The following is a 17,154-nucleotide window of genomic DNA, read 5'->3' as shown; positions in this document are numbered from 1 at the left end:
GAGCGGTTTTGGAGTGCAACATTTTTCGATTTTTCCAAGATGGCGCCCGTACCACGTGACCTATGATGTCATAATTACGAAGAAAAAAATTCCACAGGTGGAGACGCTCCTATAGTAAAATTTCGTGTCAATCGGACCAACGGTTGCTGAGAAAATGAATTTTGAAATTGCAGACTCGCACGCACATACGTACACCACGCGTACGACACATGTACGCACCCAAATGCCAAACCCTGCTTTTTAGCTTCGCGAGTGCAGCATAACAACTATAATGATTTTGCTTAAAGCCTTATTTTATTATATAAACTCCAAGCTTTGGTATTAGATGGCAACGCTCTGTGTGAACGGCCCTCTTTGGCAGAGGGTAATGCTGATTGCCAGGCCACAGAATGAATGATCACCTATCGTGTTATGTTTCGTAAATCAATTGTATTCTCCATACAGCTTCCAAATTTCAAATCCAATGATGAGTATGCAGCATGAAGTGACTTGAGAAAGTTAATTTACGAATCAAAACACATGACAACACATTGAGTAATGCAAGAGTTTTTATCCTATAAGGCAAACATCAGGATCAAGTGCAGAAAAACAAAAAATCAAAAAGTGAGTTGAGCAATTGTCATTGATATTAATAACATTGAAGCATTTAAAACCATTGGCATAAAATCGATGGAAGTTGATGTTCCCACTTCACCCCTCCACTTCCCAAACACCCGGTATACACTGGATAGATAACAATGTCAAGATGATTATAATGTTTCTTTCTCTGCCATTGTGGATTGTTTGAGTCACTGGCCCTTTTGTAGGATTCTCAGCACGTCGGCTGCGCAGGCTCGGGCACGCTTTACAAGTTTCTGCATGTCCTCTTGCACCTGGGGCCGAAGATATCCCGGTCAATATAATCAGGGTAGGTGTGGGGATGAGACGTTGGTGAGGAATGGAGTGAACGGTAAGTGTATAACAGATTAACAGGACTTCACATTCACATTGTTGTTGTATTTTGCTATTTTTTTTTAATGAAGTTGATATAATTTGGAAACGTACCGACAACTTTTATAAGTACAGTATTATATAAAAGTGCTGATTATGATTACCTCCAAAGAGCATGTGCAGTATGTTATGGTACTTGTTAACCAAAGTGCAATGCAGTGTTTTAATGTAAATGCTCGACACAGTACAATTATCTACCATATAAAACACAATGTCAATTTGTGTGTTTGTACTGACGTCTGTCCCCCTTCAAAAGGGTAGATTTTTAAAGGCCAATCTTTTAACACGAATGTTTGTTCACTACGTTCTATTTTTCAGGATAAAACAAACTCGAAAAACATTTTCCATAAAAGAGTAATTATGTCTCTTCTATTGGAATTGTAGACGGTGGCTTGCAAACCAATCCTCAAGGGCAGTGTACAGAAGCGTTTTTTTAAATAACATTAAAAGCAAGGCGACAGGGAGTTGAAATTTGCTGCACGTGATGTGCAACAAAAGCAGAGTAAAACTACTGTTCATTTACATCCGTATGAGGTCTAATAAATAAAGAAGATATAAGCACACATGACATTAGGCCGAGGCTTCAGACTTTGGCACGCTCAAGAGGCTGCACCGTGAAATAAACTGTTCCAACCTGTCATATTTGACGGGCTTTTTACTAGTATTATCATAAGTACAATCAAAATTCTGTACTATACAAATACTTTTGCAATATCATGAAAATGTAGAGTTTGGTATTCTGTACTTGTAAAGGAATTTTGTTATTTGATTTTTTAATTTAACTTCCTGCAGAGACAATTATCCTGCCGGCTATTTGGGCTCTCCTTTCAGCCCTCTGTGGCCATTCAGCCCTTAACGAACAGTCAAAGACTCAGTATAAGAGTACACACTATATGGGCTACCAACATTATAGGAAAATGCTGCAAGGAGAAGACAGGTGAGGGCCGACAGAGAAAATCACCTTGCTCAAGGCCAAAAGTTTGTGGGCTGTGAGGCTGTAATCACACTTTTTTGTATACATAGTCGAGGTTCTTGGATGAACTACTACAGTGAACGGATCAGGATGAAGCAGACAAAATAGGACGCAAAACATGCATGCATGGGGTGGACAAGATGGATACAGAAGGAAACTCCAGACAGGGAAAACTGGAAAATTACGATTTAGGTGCGGTTAATGAGGGTAAAAAAAGATCATGGCTTTGGATTGGGTACGATCTGAGATGGTGGTGAACAGATGTCTTTAAGACCTGGAGGGAAGAGTGACATTGAAGAGGATGACGAAGTTGATTCCACAAGCAAACATGCGGCGGGACAAAACACAGAAAGAGCAGAGGGTGCAGGACCAGAAAGGAGGCGGTAGAACACAGAGCGACCACCGACCTGCCTGCGATGGCGAAGTGAATAGCCATTGAAGAGTTGTGTGCCATTGAAAACAAACTTAGATAAAAACTGTTTATTACGTTCAAAAAAAAAGCCAGAGAGATTACCTTTCCGGGATTAAATTGCATCCACATTGCTTTCGTATTAATAACAGTATTGAATATTGGTAGAGAGACACCGTGAATGTTTTCAAAAATAATGGAGTTGCGTTCAAGAATTGGCCAGAAAAATAGCCATAAAATGCTGGATCTTAACCATACTGGTTTCTGATAAGTGCAGTCACCACAGTTCATGGTGAGATTCACCTCCAACATGTATCATATGACAGTCATGTGTCCACACTCACTGCTGAGAACTGTCCCATGGAAAAAAATAAAATAAACATGCCACAGGCAATGGACACAAGTGTCTGAGAAAAAGCAAGAGGATATTTCATTTTTCCTACTTGCTAGATGAGCCAACAGCACCAACTTATGAGGACAATGTAATAAAAAAGAATGATAGATTTTGCATGTGGTGAGTGTGTGTATGTGTGTATATGTGTAAATGAGTCTGGTGTGTGTTTTGTTGGTTGTTATCTCCGTATGCAGGTTTCAGAAGGTGGAGCGGAGCCCTCCCATGTAACAAAGTATCCACCTTGTGTGTGTGTGTGTGTGTGTGTGTGTGTGTGTGTGTGTGTGTGTGTGTGTGTGTGTGTGTGTGTGTGTGAGTGTGGGGAAGCTCTTCAACGAGCTTCAAAATAATAAAGAAAACATGTTTACAAACCTCTGACTTGAACTTTTCATCAGTAAGGCCTTCAAGATTAATGAGCACATTATAAGATGCTCCTTCTACTCCAAGTTCAAGAGCTTTCGCACCGACCTATGGGTAAAAACAGAAGATAAATCATGCATTCATCATAACTCCAAAAATGAAGTCCTGTACTGTGTGTGAGGCTAGCATTGCAACTAGATTTTTTTTTTTTTTGTATACAAGATCGAGGCTCGTGAAAGAGCTAACATTAATCACACAAAAAGTCAAACCGACACACAAAACACAAAAAACAAGGGGAGTGGAACACAAGATGGGGAGAGAGGGGGAAGGACACAAACACAACATTTGAGAGCAGGGACATCGGGAGGACTTAGGGGGAGGTGGGAGAGGTATAAAACATGAACACTGCAAGGACTCTGGGGTGAATTAGCGGGGGTAGAAAAGATCAAGGTTTTGGATGGGGGAAGATAAGAGATGGTGGTGAACAGCTGTTTTAAAGAAATGAAGGGAGGACTGGGATTGAAGGGAGTGGGGGAGTTTGTTCCAGAGGCGGGAGAAAAGGGGAATGAAAGAGTGAAGGTGAGCAGAGAGCCGAGATTTCGGCAGTTTAACCATAAGAGGGTTGCAGGCAGATCTTGTGCGACCTGAAGGAATATTTGGGGGACAGAGCACAGAGATAGGCCATGGGGCATACCATTAAAATCCACTTTTTCGTGCAACAACGCAGGGGATTACTTAAAATTGCTATAGATGGGTTGGGGATGTGCTCCTGAACAAGAAACACCATGTCCCCAGACACCAGGGGTGCTCATTAATTTTTAACGCGCACTTGATGAAAATGCAAGTAAATATATATTCATCAACTATACGTTACTGCATTTTCTTTTATTTCTGGATAGTTTGAGGAGTAAAATGAAAAAAATTGATTGTGATATTTTTTCTAGACCTCCTTTTCACTAAAATACACCAATAAACATGATATTTTTGTATCTAGATAGTCATAGCGATAAGTTGAAAATGAATCCACAATCCGATACACAATCCTGCATTGAAGCCAAACCAGAAAATCCCAACATTGGCTACCATTATGATTGTTCACGTCGCTTTTGTGACATCAGTAAAGTGAACAGGCTGAAGGAGAAAAAGACCGAAACATCTACATCTCATGGTAAGTTAATATGATTATGTAGTAATTTTTTTAGTAAGCTTTAAGTTTAGCCAAAAGTTTCAATTGTTCTGCAAACATAGACATGATCATGATGATAGAATCTGATCGTGATGATAGAATTCACATTACATTGCCATATATCATGATCAAATAAATCATCATGCTTGATTCAAGCAAGTTAGTAACAAGTTCCGGAAGATTTGGAGTTCGCCTTAGAAGAGTAGTATCTTCAAATTCAATTGACAAATGTACAGCAGACTCAGCAAGTCATGCATGATGAAATGTACATTTTATGATTTTGTTTATCTATTTCAAGACTACAATTTATAATACAAATCGTACTATTGCAAGCATGCTCTTTTACTTTAGTAATAGTATCATGATATGTGGGGATATTGTGGTTTATGTCATCAGGCTCATGTCACACCTCATTACTGTTTTTAGGATCCACAAAGAATTAAGAAATAATTTTGTACATGTAGACTACACATTTTTACTAAATTGTACGGTAGGTACTTCTTACTGTCCTGTAAATGATGGTAATAAAAAGTATGTTTACCTTGTCGGAGAAGTTGTTAAAAAAACCATGATTTGATATTTGTTACTAAAAAAGACAGATGTTTGCAAAATTTTAAACTCTATAATTATAAACAATAAACACATGTTGAGTTTATTTTTATTTTGTATTTTTGTTTTGTTGTTGTTTTTTTTGCGCGGTGGTCATGGTCATTAATATTTTTACTAGCAAAGCGTGTACAAATGTATAACAAGGGATGCACCAATAGATTCTTGGGGGGGGGGGGGGGACATGGAAGTTGTTAAAGCCTACATGAGCACAGTCTGATTACATGAGAATCATAAAACTTCCATTTCTTCACTTGTCGTTATCTCACTGAATTTGAAACAATGAATTCACTGGTAGATAAATGTTGTATTTTCTTCTCATACAATTCACATTCAATCAGACTGACTCTTGTGGTACATGTATCTATAGAAAAATGTAATGTGCCATTGTGTTTGATAGATAAATCATATGTATAAAACACTGTATAATACAGTGGCAACTCCGTAACACAAACTCTGTTAACACGAAATTCATGATAACACGGAAGTGTTTTTTTTTTTCATTCCAAACTTATTTTCTACATTATAATATAACCTGATAATTCCTTTAAACATGAACTAAATCATAAGATCCAAACAACTTCATGTTAAAGAGTTGCCACTATATATTACCTTTAAAACACATTTTGTCAACTTGAAATAATACTACATGAGAAATCATATTTTATCTGAAATATATTTTATTGTAGGCATTAGCGGCAATAACATTTTCACTGAAAGTACGTTTTATTTCATACATTACAATTTACAAGGTACTTTTCGTTAATTGAATGACATTGCTCATATCAACCCAATACTGATAAACCACATCTTATCTGGGTGTTAATACTGTTATTTGACTTGTCTTTTTACAAACCATTCATGGACACTCTTTGGAAATAGAGTTATGGGAAAGAAATGTAAACTTAACTGTTAGAACTAAGTAAAACAAATGGAAGTTTCATTTCATAGATAAGTCGTAAATAATGAAATGTCAAATGCATCAAAAATATGATATCAAATACAATCATATAGAAACGAAGCTTAAACGTGTGGGTTAATATCATAAGAATAAATTAAGAATAAATTAATTTTAAACATGTCAACCACACAACATCAATGACAATCAGTGAAAAAATCACTGATCATACAGGATCGAACCTGGGAACCTCCGCTTTACTAGTAAGATGCTCTAACCTGAAGTTGAAGTTGAACTGAAATATACGATCAGATGGAGAAGAACGGATGATTTTAAATCAATACGCTTCTCAGATGAGAGGATGTTAGAGGAACGGGACTAGAACTGAAGACCTATTGATTTAAAATCATCCGTTCTTCTCCATCTGATCGTATAGCTCAGTTGGTTAGGGCGTCGCACTAGTAAAGCGCAGGTTCCCAGGTTCGAATCCTGGATGATCAGTGATTTTTTCACTGATTGTCATCTATGTGTGGTTGACATGTTTAAAATTAATTTATTCTTAAGTACAATCATTTTTTAAATGAAAGTCCTGTGTTCATGATTTCGACCTTATACCTGTGAATATAGTTAATAGTACAAATTTCTCAAACTTGAAAGCTGTAAATTGAACAATGATGTAAATTATAATGTAATGGATATCATAAACAAATTTGATTGTCTCAATTATTTATGTCTGTCTGCCTTATCCTGGCATGTATACATTATGTATTGAACATGGAAACGAAGCAAAAGTAACAGTACTCTTAAACACTGTTAATCATGCAAGCACTTTCCATGACATGCGTAATGTATACATGTTGTACTGTTTTAAATAAATAAGTTGAAAATGAATCTTCTAAAAAGTAAAAGGAGTCAGCCGTCAACTGCCACTCATTGCCATTCTTCAAATCAAAGAAGATGAACTGATCATAGAAGGTAGAAGTGAGAAGTTAATTTAAAAAAAGTAAAATAAAAATGATTTATTTGCGGCACAACATGTGTTTCAGCTGCGGCGGACCATATTTTCAGATTGGATTCATTTTCAACTTATCGCTATGACTATCTAGATACAAAAATATAATGTTTATTGGTGTATTTTAGTGAAAAGGAGGTCTAGAAACAATATCACAATCAATTTTTTTCATTTTACTCCTCAAACTATCCAGAAATAAAAGAAAATGCAGTAACGTATAGTTGATGAATATATATTTACTTGCATTTTCATCAAGTGCGCGTTAAAAATTAATGAGCACCCCTGGTGTCTGGGGACATGGTGTTTCTTGTTCAGGAGCACATCCCCAACCCATCTATAGCAATTTTAAGTAATCCCCTGCGTTGTTGCACGAAATTGTCAAATTGAGCACATTTTAGCCCTATGCCCCATGGCCTAAGAGAGCTGGGGAAGCAAGGCCGGAGAGGAGTCGGTAGAAGACAGAAAGACCACCAACCTGCTTGCGGTGAGTGAGTGAAATAGATTAAATATCTCTGCATTATATTTGCCAAATGGGTTTGAATCTGTGAAATGTAAAGCACAGCACAGGTGTATTGGTACAATGAGATGTACTGAGTTCCCTTATAATGGAACCTATGGTTGTTTGTCTGTGCTCTGTTTGTCTGTTGTTTGTCTACAGGAGGAGGCCATCAACGCCAGCAGTATTACTACCAACCTATGGTTGTTTGTCTGTGCTATATCCTTTTTTTTTTAATGCCGAGTTTTAAAGTAAGGAAGTGGCACATACCATTTTCAAAGTCTTTGGTATATGACTCGGCCGGGGTTTGAACCACCTACTGGTTCCGGGGTTTGAACCACCTACCGGGGTTTGAACCACCTACCCAGAATCAGAGTGGACGCTCCAACCATTATGCCACCAAATCTGGTGCAATGCTTGTATGCCTGTGATTTTGTATGTATTTTTGTATATATTTGAATGTGTAATGTTTGGTGAAGTGAGATGTTTATTCTCAAAGTTTAGTTGAGCAAAAAGGTGTCAAGTTTATAATATTTTAGCTTGATGTTGTTTGGTACCGGTGGTTGAGATAAGAACGGCTGGTCTTGCTTCAACAGTTTATTGAGCATTGCAGGTGGAGATGGATGAAAAGCCCCCAGTCAACGACATTGTCACAACAGCTGCATGGACATGGTACTCTAACGAACTGGTCTCACGTCGAAGTTTAAATCTCGATTAGCATGCATATACTGTATAGATATATATATATATAAATATATAAATATATATATGGGAAAGCAGAGAAAGGGGAGAAGAAAAAACAATCCGTTGCTTTGCCATGCACAGTGCCATGCTGGAGTGCACCGACCTGTCGGTCTGGACTTTGATCGATTAAATATCCCAAGAGTTTTGTGACTATTATAAAATGAATGCCCTCACACCAATCAGGTTTGTATGCGTAATGCCACGCTGCAATACTGCATCACATGGTGGATAGTTGTGATGAAGGCCATTCAAATTTTTCCAATATAGAATGCTGCACATTTGACAGAAGGAAGGAGAGGCGCAAAAAGAAAAGAGAGGAAGGAAATGTAAAATGAAACACGATTTCATTTTGCAAGTTAATAATTTGTGATGCTGCTAAGTATTTGGCATTAAGCAATGACATCATAAATGTTTGAAATGTGCATTGAAAAAAGTACAAAACAAATACATTGGCCATTTTGCATCAAGGTTAGCAATTAACATATCTTGCATCTCTGTGATTCGATGTTTGTTTCACCCTTTCTTTTCGTCGTCGTCAAAGGTCATTGGGTGGTAAATAAATTTGGGTACATTCTGGCATTGAACCAAATATATTTCTCAAGATCCCATAAATTGGAGGTTAAGACATTGGTGTCAGAACTGAAAAGTCATTGTTTTGCAAGAGGATAACTTCAAAGGCAAATCTGCATAACTTGCCTGGATATCAGACTTGCATGCCACATTTCCGTGTTGAGCCATAGCAGCCATAGCAGGCCAAACAGCATCTACTCTCTGTGCCATCGTCAAAGGAACATGTACAGCCATCCGCAGAGCTGTCTGTAGAGCTGCATCCCGCCTGCAGCACAGAAAAATCTCAACCCTCACTCACAATTCAAAACTGTGGCTTCAAAATGTTTCGCTATTAATGCACAGGGATTTAGAATAGGTTTTGCTGCCAGGTAAAGAATTGTGAGCACACAGACAAACAAGGTACTACAAACATAGGAACGGTGCTCAAGAAGATCTAGGAATGGGGCAGGCACTCAATCATATACTCTAGAGCTGTGGCTTGTTGCTCGTTATAAAAGTGCCAACTCCAAAGAAATCCACGAATGCAGGGTGGGCATGTATGGCGAAGGTACACCCTTGTATTCCACAGTCACCAAATCGGCAGTTAGCTTAAAATGTTGAGGCAAGTTCCTTAAAAGACTATCTCAGGTCAGAATGGCTGGCAGATGGGACCACCCAACAAACTGCTGTGCAGGTTGAGGAATTCCTCTTAGAAGATCGCCAAGTGAAGGTCATGAAAATATTCACGTAACTTGGAATTTCTCAAAGCAGAATTTTCATCGCAGTCACAAAACCCACCAAATGCCCCAAAATATCTGCCTCAGCAAGCAGGTGATAATAGCATAATGATAATAGCATAATATTAATGTTATTACACAACAATTATTACCCCCCACCCCACTTCTGAAGGAGATTTGTGACTTGCGATATTGCTCTCCCCCTGCCCCCTCCCCTCCCCTCACTCCCCCCCCTCACCCTCACAGAAGTCAATTTTATTTTATTATAGGGAATTTAGAATTGTGAGGCATGCTCTGATCTTTTCAATGACCTGATCTTACATAAGTAATAGTAATAATAATTGGCAATAATAATATGGAAAATAACATGACTCCCTTTCCGCTCCCGTAGTGAGCAGGTGAACGAGTTTTTACTAGTTTTTAAAAAACACAAAAATATTGACTGAAGTGACTGAGACATGACTGAAGGAGCAATCTGAAAACATATTTTACTGACATAGATAGTATATGAATGACAAATGGAGCAACTTTGTTAAAGTCAAGGGACACTATATTGAACAATAAAAATGTCTGCATGTCTTGGACTATTGTATCTCGTTCCTATAACTTTTTGAATGCCCCTCATTATAATAAAGTTAAATAACTGGACAAAGAAGCATGAGGTACCGATATCATGCCTGAAGGACACTAACCTTTCACTTTCTTCCTGAGTTGTTTTGGGCATTTTCAAAGCATCCTTGATAAAGACAAAATATAAATGATTTATATCATCATGTACATTGTACAGTAAATGAGTTGGAAGTTTCATTTGAAATCCTTTTCTGTATGAGACGTAAAATCATCTGAGATACAATGTCATATTCTAAGTCACATGTGCATAAAATGCTTTATGAATCTATCCACAATTATATAATTTTTGGAAAACTTTCAGCTTGGCTGACACCAAGACCTCCATTTTTGGTCCTTGGTTTGTAATGATGATTATTATTACTCTATCTACGCACGCGAAGTGAAAAGGGGGGGTTAAGCAATTGGTGCATGACCGTCCGCCCGTCTGTCTATCCTATCAGTATATGATTTGAGGAACGATTTATTTAAATTGACTGTTATATTTTGAGCATGGATTGGAATATGAATCGGAAGACAAACATGCCGTTGAACAGTACTTTGTCTCTCAATTCGTCCTGAGCGCACGTGCACAGCAGAGGTGTGAGATAATATTTTTTACTCAGTCTGCCTGTGAGGCAGTCAAACAAAATTGAAAATCATTCCAAACAGGAAACTTACTGTTAATAAGGACATTATAATGGACACAAACAGGCATGAATAACAAATGTAACGTGGTAGATAGGGTGGTGTAATAGACACTGCAAAAAATGGCGGTGAAATTTGGAATTTATTTATTTATACACATTTCAACCTCTTTAAACTTTATTATAATTGAATTATATACTTGAACACTGTATAACACAAATTGCCTTCTTAATATTTCCAATAACCTACAGTTTTGCAGTAGTTTTTCGACGTAGTTTGTGTGAGGTTCTCGAAGGAATGGTGATGCCAATTTTTATTATATGGTCGTGAGGATTGGGGTTGTTACAATACCACTCATATTGAAATTTTCCATCAAAAATTTCTTCAACAAATATTACACCTCAATAAAAAGGACTGCTAACTGTATGGTACTTGGGAAAGAGGAAGTTATTCTATATGAAACTTTATTGACAAGAGAATAGTAAAATTTTGGTTGTAAATTGTAAGTGGCATGCAGAACAAGGTTTTTGCTGTTATATTCAAATTAGCAAAGTGTCTTCATGAAAGTTAAATATTTGAGTCCAAATGGATATCGACTGTGAAAAGTAGGCTATTGTTGATCACTGTGGTTATTTCAATATATGGTTATTTCAATATACTAGGGTGACACGGCACGCTCCGCGCGCCTCACCACACGTCGTTTCAGAGGGGTAGGCATCTTTGACCATTTCAGTATATTTTGTGTCTTCATGGTGTTTTGGGTCTTCTGGGCCATGTGGATCTTCAGAGTCTTTTGGATCCTCTGGGCCTTTAAGGGTATTTTGGGTCTTCAGGGTGTTTTGGATCTTTGGTGTCTTCAGAGGCTTTTGGGTCTTAAGGGTCTTTGGTGTATTTTGGGTCTTCTGGGTATTCAGGGGTTTTTGGGTCTTAAGGGTCTTTTGGTTCTTCTTGGTCTTCAAGGGTCTTTGGGTCTTTTTGGGTCTTCGGAGTCTTTTGGGTCTTCAGGGTCTTTTTGGTCTTCAGGGTCTTTTGGGTGTTTTGGGTCTTTGGGGTGTTTTGGGTATTCAGGGTGTTTTGGGTCTTCGGGGTGTTTTGAGTATTCGGGGTGTTTTGGGTATTCGGGGTGTTTTTGGGTCTTCGGGGTGTTTTGGGTCTTCGGGGTGTTTTGGGTCTTCGGGGTGTTTTGGGTCTTCGGGGTGTTTTGGGTCTTCGGGGTGTTTTGGGTCTTCAGGGTGTTTTGGGTCTTCGGGGTGTTTTGGGTCTTTGGGGTGTTTTGGGTCTTCGGGGTGTTTTGGGTCTTCGGGGTGTTTTGGGTCTTTGGGGTGTTTTGGGTCTTTGGGGTGTTTTGGGTCTTTGGGATCTTTGGGGGTCTTCAGGGTATTTTGGGTCTTCAGGTGTCTTGGTGGTCTGAAGGGTCTGGGGGAATTAAAGGGTCATCAAAGGTCTGAGGGGGTCTCAGCAGTCTTAACGCAATTAAGAGAGTTAATGAAGAGGGTGGTAATTTTATTTGAAGAAGAAGAAGGCGTTTTCGTCGCATATAAACATAACGACATAACGACATAACCATATACGTTTGCTCTATTATAATGAGATGGTATGATTTCCATAACTTTGAAAAATCATGGTTTAAGGCTGGCATCAAATGCAAGTGTGCAGATTTTGCATGATGAAGTCAACAGTAACCCCCTGTGCTCAAATTACAGTTTATTTAAGAACAAGTTTTGCTTTGAACCTTATTTACTGCAACTCTCTCCAGTCCTCAGAGCACCTCGTGGTGGCAACCATAATCTCCCTGTTTTGCATGGTCGTTATTTGAAAGATACTTTTCAACAGTTATGCTCATTATGCAAAGCTAATGCTGTTGCTGATGAATTTCACTATCTTCTTGTCTGTCCAGCATTCAATTAAACTTGTAAGAAGAGTATGAAACTTCATTATTGGAAAAATCCCTCAGTGCATGAAATGAATGAGCTATAAAATGATGGTAATGTTCCTCAGCTTGTTAATTAACATGGCGAAGTTTATTGGTAGCATATTATCCAGGTTCTAATAACTTGTTAATTTATTTGCCGTCATAGAGAAATTGTGTATGCTGAGCCGTGCTCAAAAGTACATCACATCTGGTCATCTGTATCCAGATGTCACTCTTTTTATAGACAATTGTATTATTATGTTTCCTTTACACTCATGCCCTGAAATGGGTCGAATAATTAATTAATAAAATTCATTAACTCGGTATTTGGTCATGTTCTATTGGGTGGTGTATAATAAGGGTGGTTGGTGTATTGCTTCAATAGCACTAAACTTCCGAATTTTAAAATAATCTTTAAAATTATTGTTGTATTAAAATTGAAGTATATACCTGAACACTGCAAGGTATCATGTTCGAAGAACTATCGAGTTATTTATATATTTGAACACAAATTCTCAGGTTTTTCTGTCCTTAATGCAAATGATGTATGCAAATAAACATTGAGGCTGTTTATTGTCATGTGATATTCCAATTGTGATGTTTTTTATTAAATATATTATCAAACCCAGTGGGGCAGGGTAGCTTTTGAGGGCCCTTTGTCTATTACCACCCTCTAGTCCTCTAAAGCAAACATAATACTGGCTCTCCAAGATGATATCATATCATAATAAGCAAACCCAATTTCAAGATGAAAAAGCAGATCCCCCATACTCACCATATAGCCAGAAAAGGCAATGGAATCCTTATCTACCGCCTTGGTGAGTTCCAACATGGCATTATGAAGAACTGGGATGTGTTCTCGCATTACAGGATCTTCTTTCTCAAACTGCCGCTTACCATAGCTCATGAGTCCCACCATGCTTCCCAATGCTGCACCCTGCAGTTCACAGCACAAGACATTCCTCTATGTTCTCCTATAACCTTCCTTTACTTTATTGGTAAGGTGTATATGAGCAGATTGAGCTGTCATTTTCATAGACAGCTTCATAGTACCCATAAAAGATTTCTCTGAAGCATTCAAGAGTCAACCACAAAGTATGGACTTCCCCCATGGAGACCAAGATCAGGTGAAACAGGCTGATTACTCCTCCCTAGATGTCATTGTTGTGCCAGCTGGTTTTATACTGATAATCCTATGGTATTGTTGGAACATATCACTGTGCAACTGATGTGGATTGCAAGTGTAGGTTAAGCAAGTGTGATGTAGTGTAGATTGATTAGATGTTATGTTTGTGTTATTCTTTATACACTGTGGTTACTGTGTAAGAGATATTTTACCACACTTGCCAATCTATATCCATATAGTTAAGACCAGGACACAACAAAACAATCTTGGGTAAAGCAGTGATATATTTTTCTTGTGCGTCATGCCATGTTTAATTCACTGACCATGGCAGCAATAGCAGCAGAGACGGAACCCCCACCCGGTGCTGCTGTACGAGCCCCCACATTCCTGATGAACATTTGCAGAGGGAGTTTGGAGAGAGGAAATTCATCTTCACGGCTTATCATGTACCTGTGTGGTGCCACATGACAAATTCCCACTTCATTACACACGGAAAGGAGATATCCTCTAATCCTCTTATGCAGGCTGATTATATCCTCCAATGAAGGGTTCGGAGAGATATGCAAATCAACACAACCTGGCCTTTGATTGGACAGTTCATCAACTCAATAAGTCCCATCAAGCCCAGCATAATGATGTTTTCTCTTTGATTCAATATTATTTGAAAAATACTTGTGACTTGGATACCTATTGGATTACTCGAATGAAATTGCTTAATCGCAGGATATGTATATACAGTATTTATGAAATTGGTGAAAAAAATTGGTTGATCTGCAATTGCAAAGGATGGTGTTTAGAAGAGTGGTGAGGAATGCTGTCCTGTGGCTGGCTCAGTTAACACCGAGAGTATGCCATGGATGGCTAATCGAGCTTAATGAGGCAACGATCAATGGCGGGTCTGCTATCCATGAGCGGGAGGAAGAAGGAAAGAGGAAGAAGAAGCGGAGAGATTTACCTGGCGATCCACGCGCAGTCTCCAACCTGTGAAGTGATTAAATTCACACGTACATGGAATTATGTACAAAAAGAAACGATTTATTTTACGGAACCCGAGAACAATGGACGCGACGGTCTACAATGTCAACCTGCTCTCCACCAATCTAATAAAAAATAATGTTCCTAAATTTGGATCCCGCACACCTCACTTCACATACAAGACAAATGGAAGGATAATCGAAAGGAACCGTTGTATGCGCGTTTGTGCATATCTGTCTGGATGTGATGTCAGGAATCGTTCAGGCTCGTCATTCAGGCCCCGAGCGTGCAGTCCGGGCACGGCTCCGCTCCTCGGGAACCGCCCAGCCATCGGCGCGACCAGGCCTCGATGACACCCCTCGCTCGCACGCCACCGGGCCAACGTCCGCCGGTGCACCGCAAGCCTCGCATCCCCGCGCAATGAATAACCAGGGCGGATGATCGTCAGCGCTCAATAGGCAAAGGTCCACACGGTAACAAGAAGGCAAGAGAAACGTGGAGGCGAAGACAGGCAGAGGCAAAGGGGCGAAGAGAGACGAAGCAAGAGAGGGTCGAAGAACGAAGAGGCAAAATGTCGATCTTCTCTCACTTTTATCAGATGTCCTCTAACGTCAGCTCTCTATCTTCCACAATCAGTGCGTCGTTTTTTGGTGGTCTTTCGCGCCTTCTCACATCACTGGCGCTTCTCCTTCAATCAGCGCATCGCTTGTTGTCGCTCTTTCGCGCCTTCCGCACTGATTGGCCATGGTGTCATCGGTCGGTGGCCAATCAGTGTGTCGCTCCTTCACCTTCCTTGCCCCCAATCACGGGGAAGCTTTTTGTCCCTTCCCCGACCAATCACACGTCCTGCCCTGCTTTGCCAATCGATGGCCTGCTCTTTGCTTGCCCCTCCCCTGGCCAATCACGAGTTCTCCCTGGACATGGCTCAGCCTGCCTGGTCAATGCTTGATCGCCATGGTGTACTACCGCGTGGCCGCTGCCTGTTGGTTCTCCCGGTCAGTCTTATCGTCTTGTGGCGGAGGGGGAATTAATTAATGTGGTGCACTAATGGATCTAGCTAATGTCTATAAGAGTGCGTTGCCATACGGGACACAGGTTTCACACCGAGGTTTCACATACAGGGGAATTATCTTAGTCCCTACAACTATATAACACACGATCATCCTTGTATGATCACAGGTACACACTTGATCCGACAAACCGCTTAAAAACAGAACTTATTGCATCGAGATTCTCTAGCACGACAGACGAAGCATGATACCTATGCAGATCTACCTAAATCTATATATGCCCTACCCACCGACATAACAATACATTAGTAGTAATTTTTCAGCGACAACAACAAAGAGGTTTATATTATCATAAAATAAGGTAATTAAAGCAGTATTTAAAAAATCCATACTCACTCAATGATCTTCTCTTTTGGTTTGAAGGGACCAAGGGAATCAAGGCCGAGACGACTTACCACCTGGAGCAAAATGGTATAGGATGAAAAACTTATGATTTATTCATATGGAATTTATAAAAATCTTTTACAAGTCTATTATAAATGTTTCTGCACCTGGAGAAAGCTAGTGCAATAAATTATTCCACATTTAATTGAGTAAACTATTAACAGATTATTTATATGGATATGGATACCATGTTGACAGGACTGGCCGAGTGGCGTGACCATTTTTCTACAATGGGCTTGCAATGGAAGTCCAATCATCACCCTACCAGTTCGGTCAACGGAAACTGCCCATTTGTATTCTATTGCAGTAAAATGAAACATGGCAAGAGAGTAGCAGAAAAACAAATCAATTATGTTTTACCAGCCTGATTTTGTGTTCCTCATCCAAAATGAAGAGCTTCTCCTTTTCCATATAATATTCAGCAGCTGTCATCATAGCCTGGAAGGGCAGTAACCCCACCACCTGTGAGCCTACCACAGGAAGCTTTAATTCCTGCAGACACGTTTGCACAAAACGTTATGGAGGTTAAAAAACACAGTACACTGCAGCATCTTATATATATTGCGAACCATGATGGCTGTCCGTGCATTCGTCTGTCTCCCGTTTATCGCACCGACTTCCCATGCCGCATTTAAAGCCTGCACATGTAGGCAAAGCTCAAAATTCACTTTTTTATTGTCCCTTTCAGTAATCTTTAAAATCAACATGAACATCTGGATTAAGGTAGATTTAATACAGATATTGATGAAGTAACACACTCTTTAAAATAGCGATATTTTGACCTCTTTTTAGACAAATTGAACCTCCGCCACCGGATGATGTACCACCATTTTGTAGTGTGCAGTATAAGTATCTCAGGGTTTTGGCTCTGAGAGAAACCAAGAGTGCAACACAATTAACCTTTTAAAACTCTGTGAAATAATTTAAATTGATAGATGAACTTAAACTTTCCCGTCACTGGGGGCGGGTACTTTTGCTTGTTTTTCCCGTCACTGGGGATGGGTCCTCTTCCTAGTATATAATCTAGTTGTTAATATTACATCTCAAACCAAAATCACAGTGCAGGTGTTTTTTTGTATGCA

The 17,154-nt window shown here is 39.3% G+C and overlaps 1 protein-coding gene across 3 annotated transcripts in view; it reads right to left on the bottom strand.

The window, feature by feature from the left end:
- Positions 1-530: 530 nt before the first annotated feature.
- The window catches only part of FTCD (formimidoyltransferase cyclodeaminase), a 73,677-nt gene continuing 57,053 nt past the window's right edge, over positions 531-17,154 (bottom strand). For 2 of the 3 annotated variants that reach the window (XM_078780112.1, XM_068120647.2), the window contains exons 7-14: positions 16,433-16,564; positions 16,025-16,086; positions 13,967-14,093; positions 13,293-13,454; positions 10,044-10,087; positions 8,762-8,900; positions 3,136-3,231; positions 531-872 (exon numbers count right to left, since the gene is read on the bottom strand). In XM_078780112.1, the coding sequence (XP_078636238.1) occupies positions 789-872; positions 3,136-3,231; positions 8,762-8,900; positions 10,044-10,087; positions 13,293-13,454; positions 13,967-14,093; positions 16,025-16,086; positions 16,433-16,564 (846 nt within the window). In that variant the 3' untranslated portion in view covers positions 531-788. The remainder of the gene's footprint in view (positions 873-3,135; positions 3,232-8,761; positions 8,901-10,043; positions 10,088-13,292; positions 13,455-13,966; positions 14,094-16,024; positions 16,087-16,432; positions 16,565-17,154) is intronic. The other variant, XR_010984996.2, reaches the window with a different exon arrangement.

The sequence above is a fragment of the Myxine glutinosa genome, chromosome 6, assembly GCF_964187855.1.
Source record: "Myxine glutinosa chromosome 6, kmMyxGlut1.1, whole genome shotgun sequence".
NCBI classification, from domain to species: domain Eukaryota; kingdom Metazoa; phylum Chordata; class Myxini; order Myxiniformes; family Myxinidae; genus Myxine; species Myxine glutinosa.
This window is presented reverse-complemented; position numbering and strand designations above follow the sequence as displayed.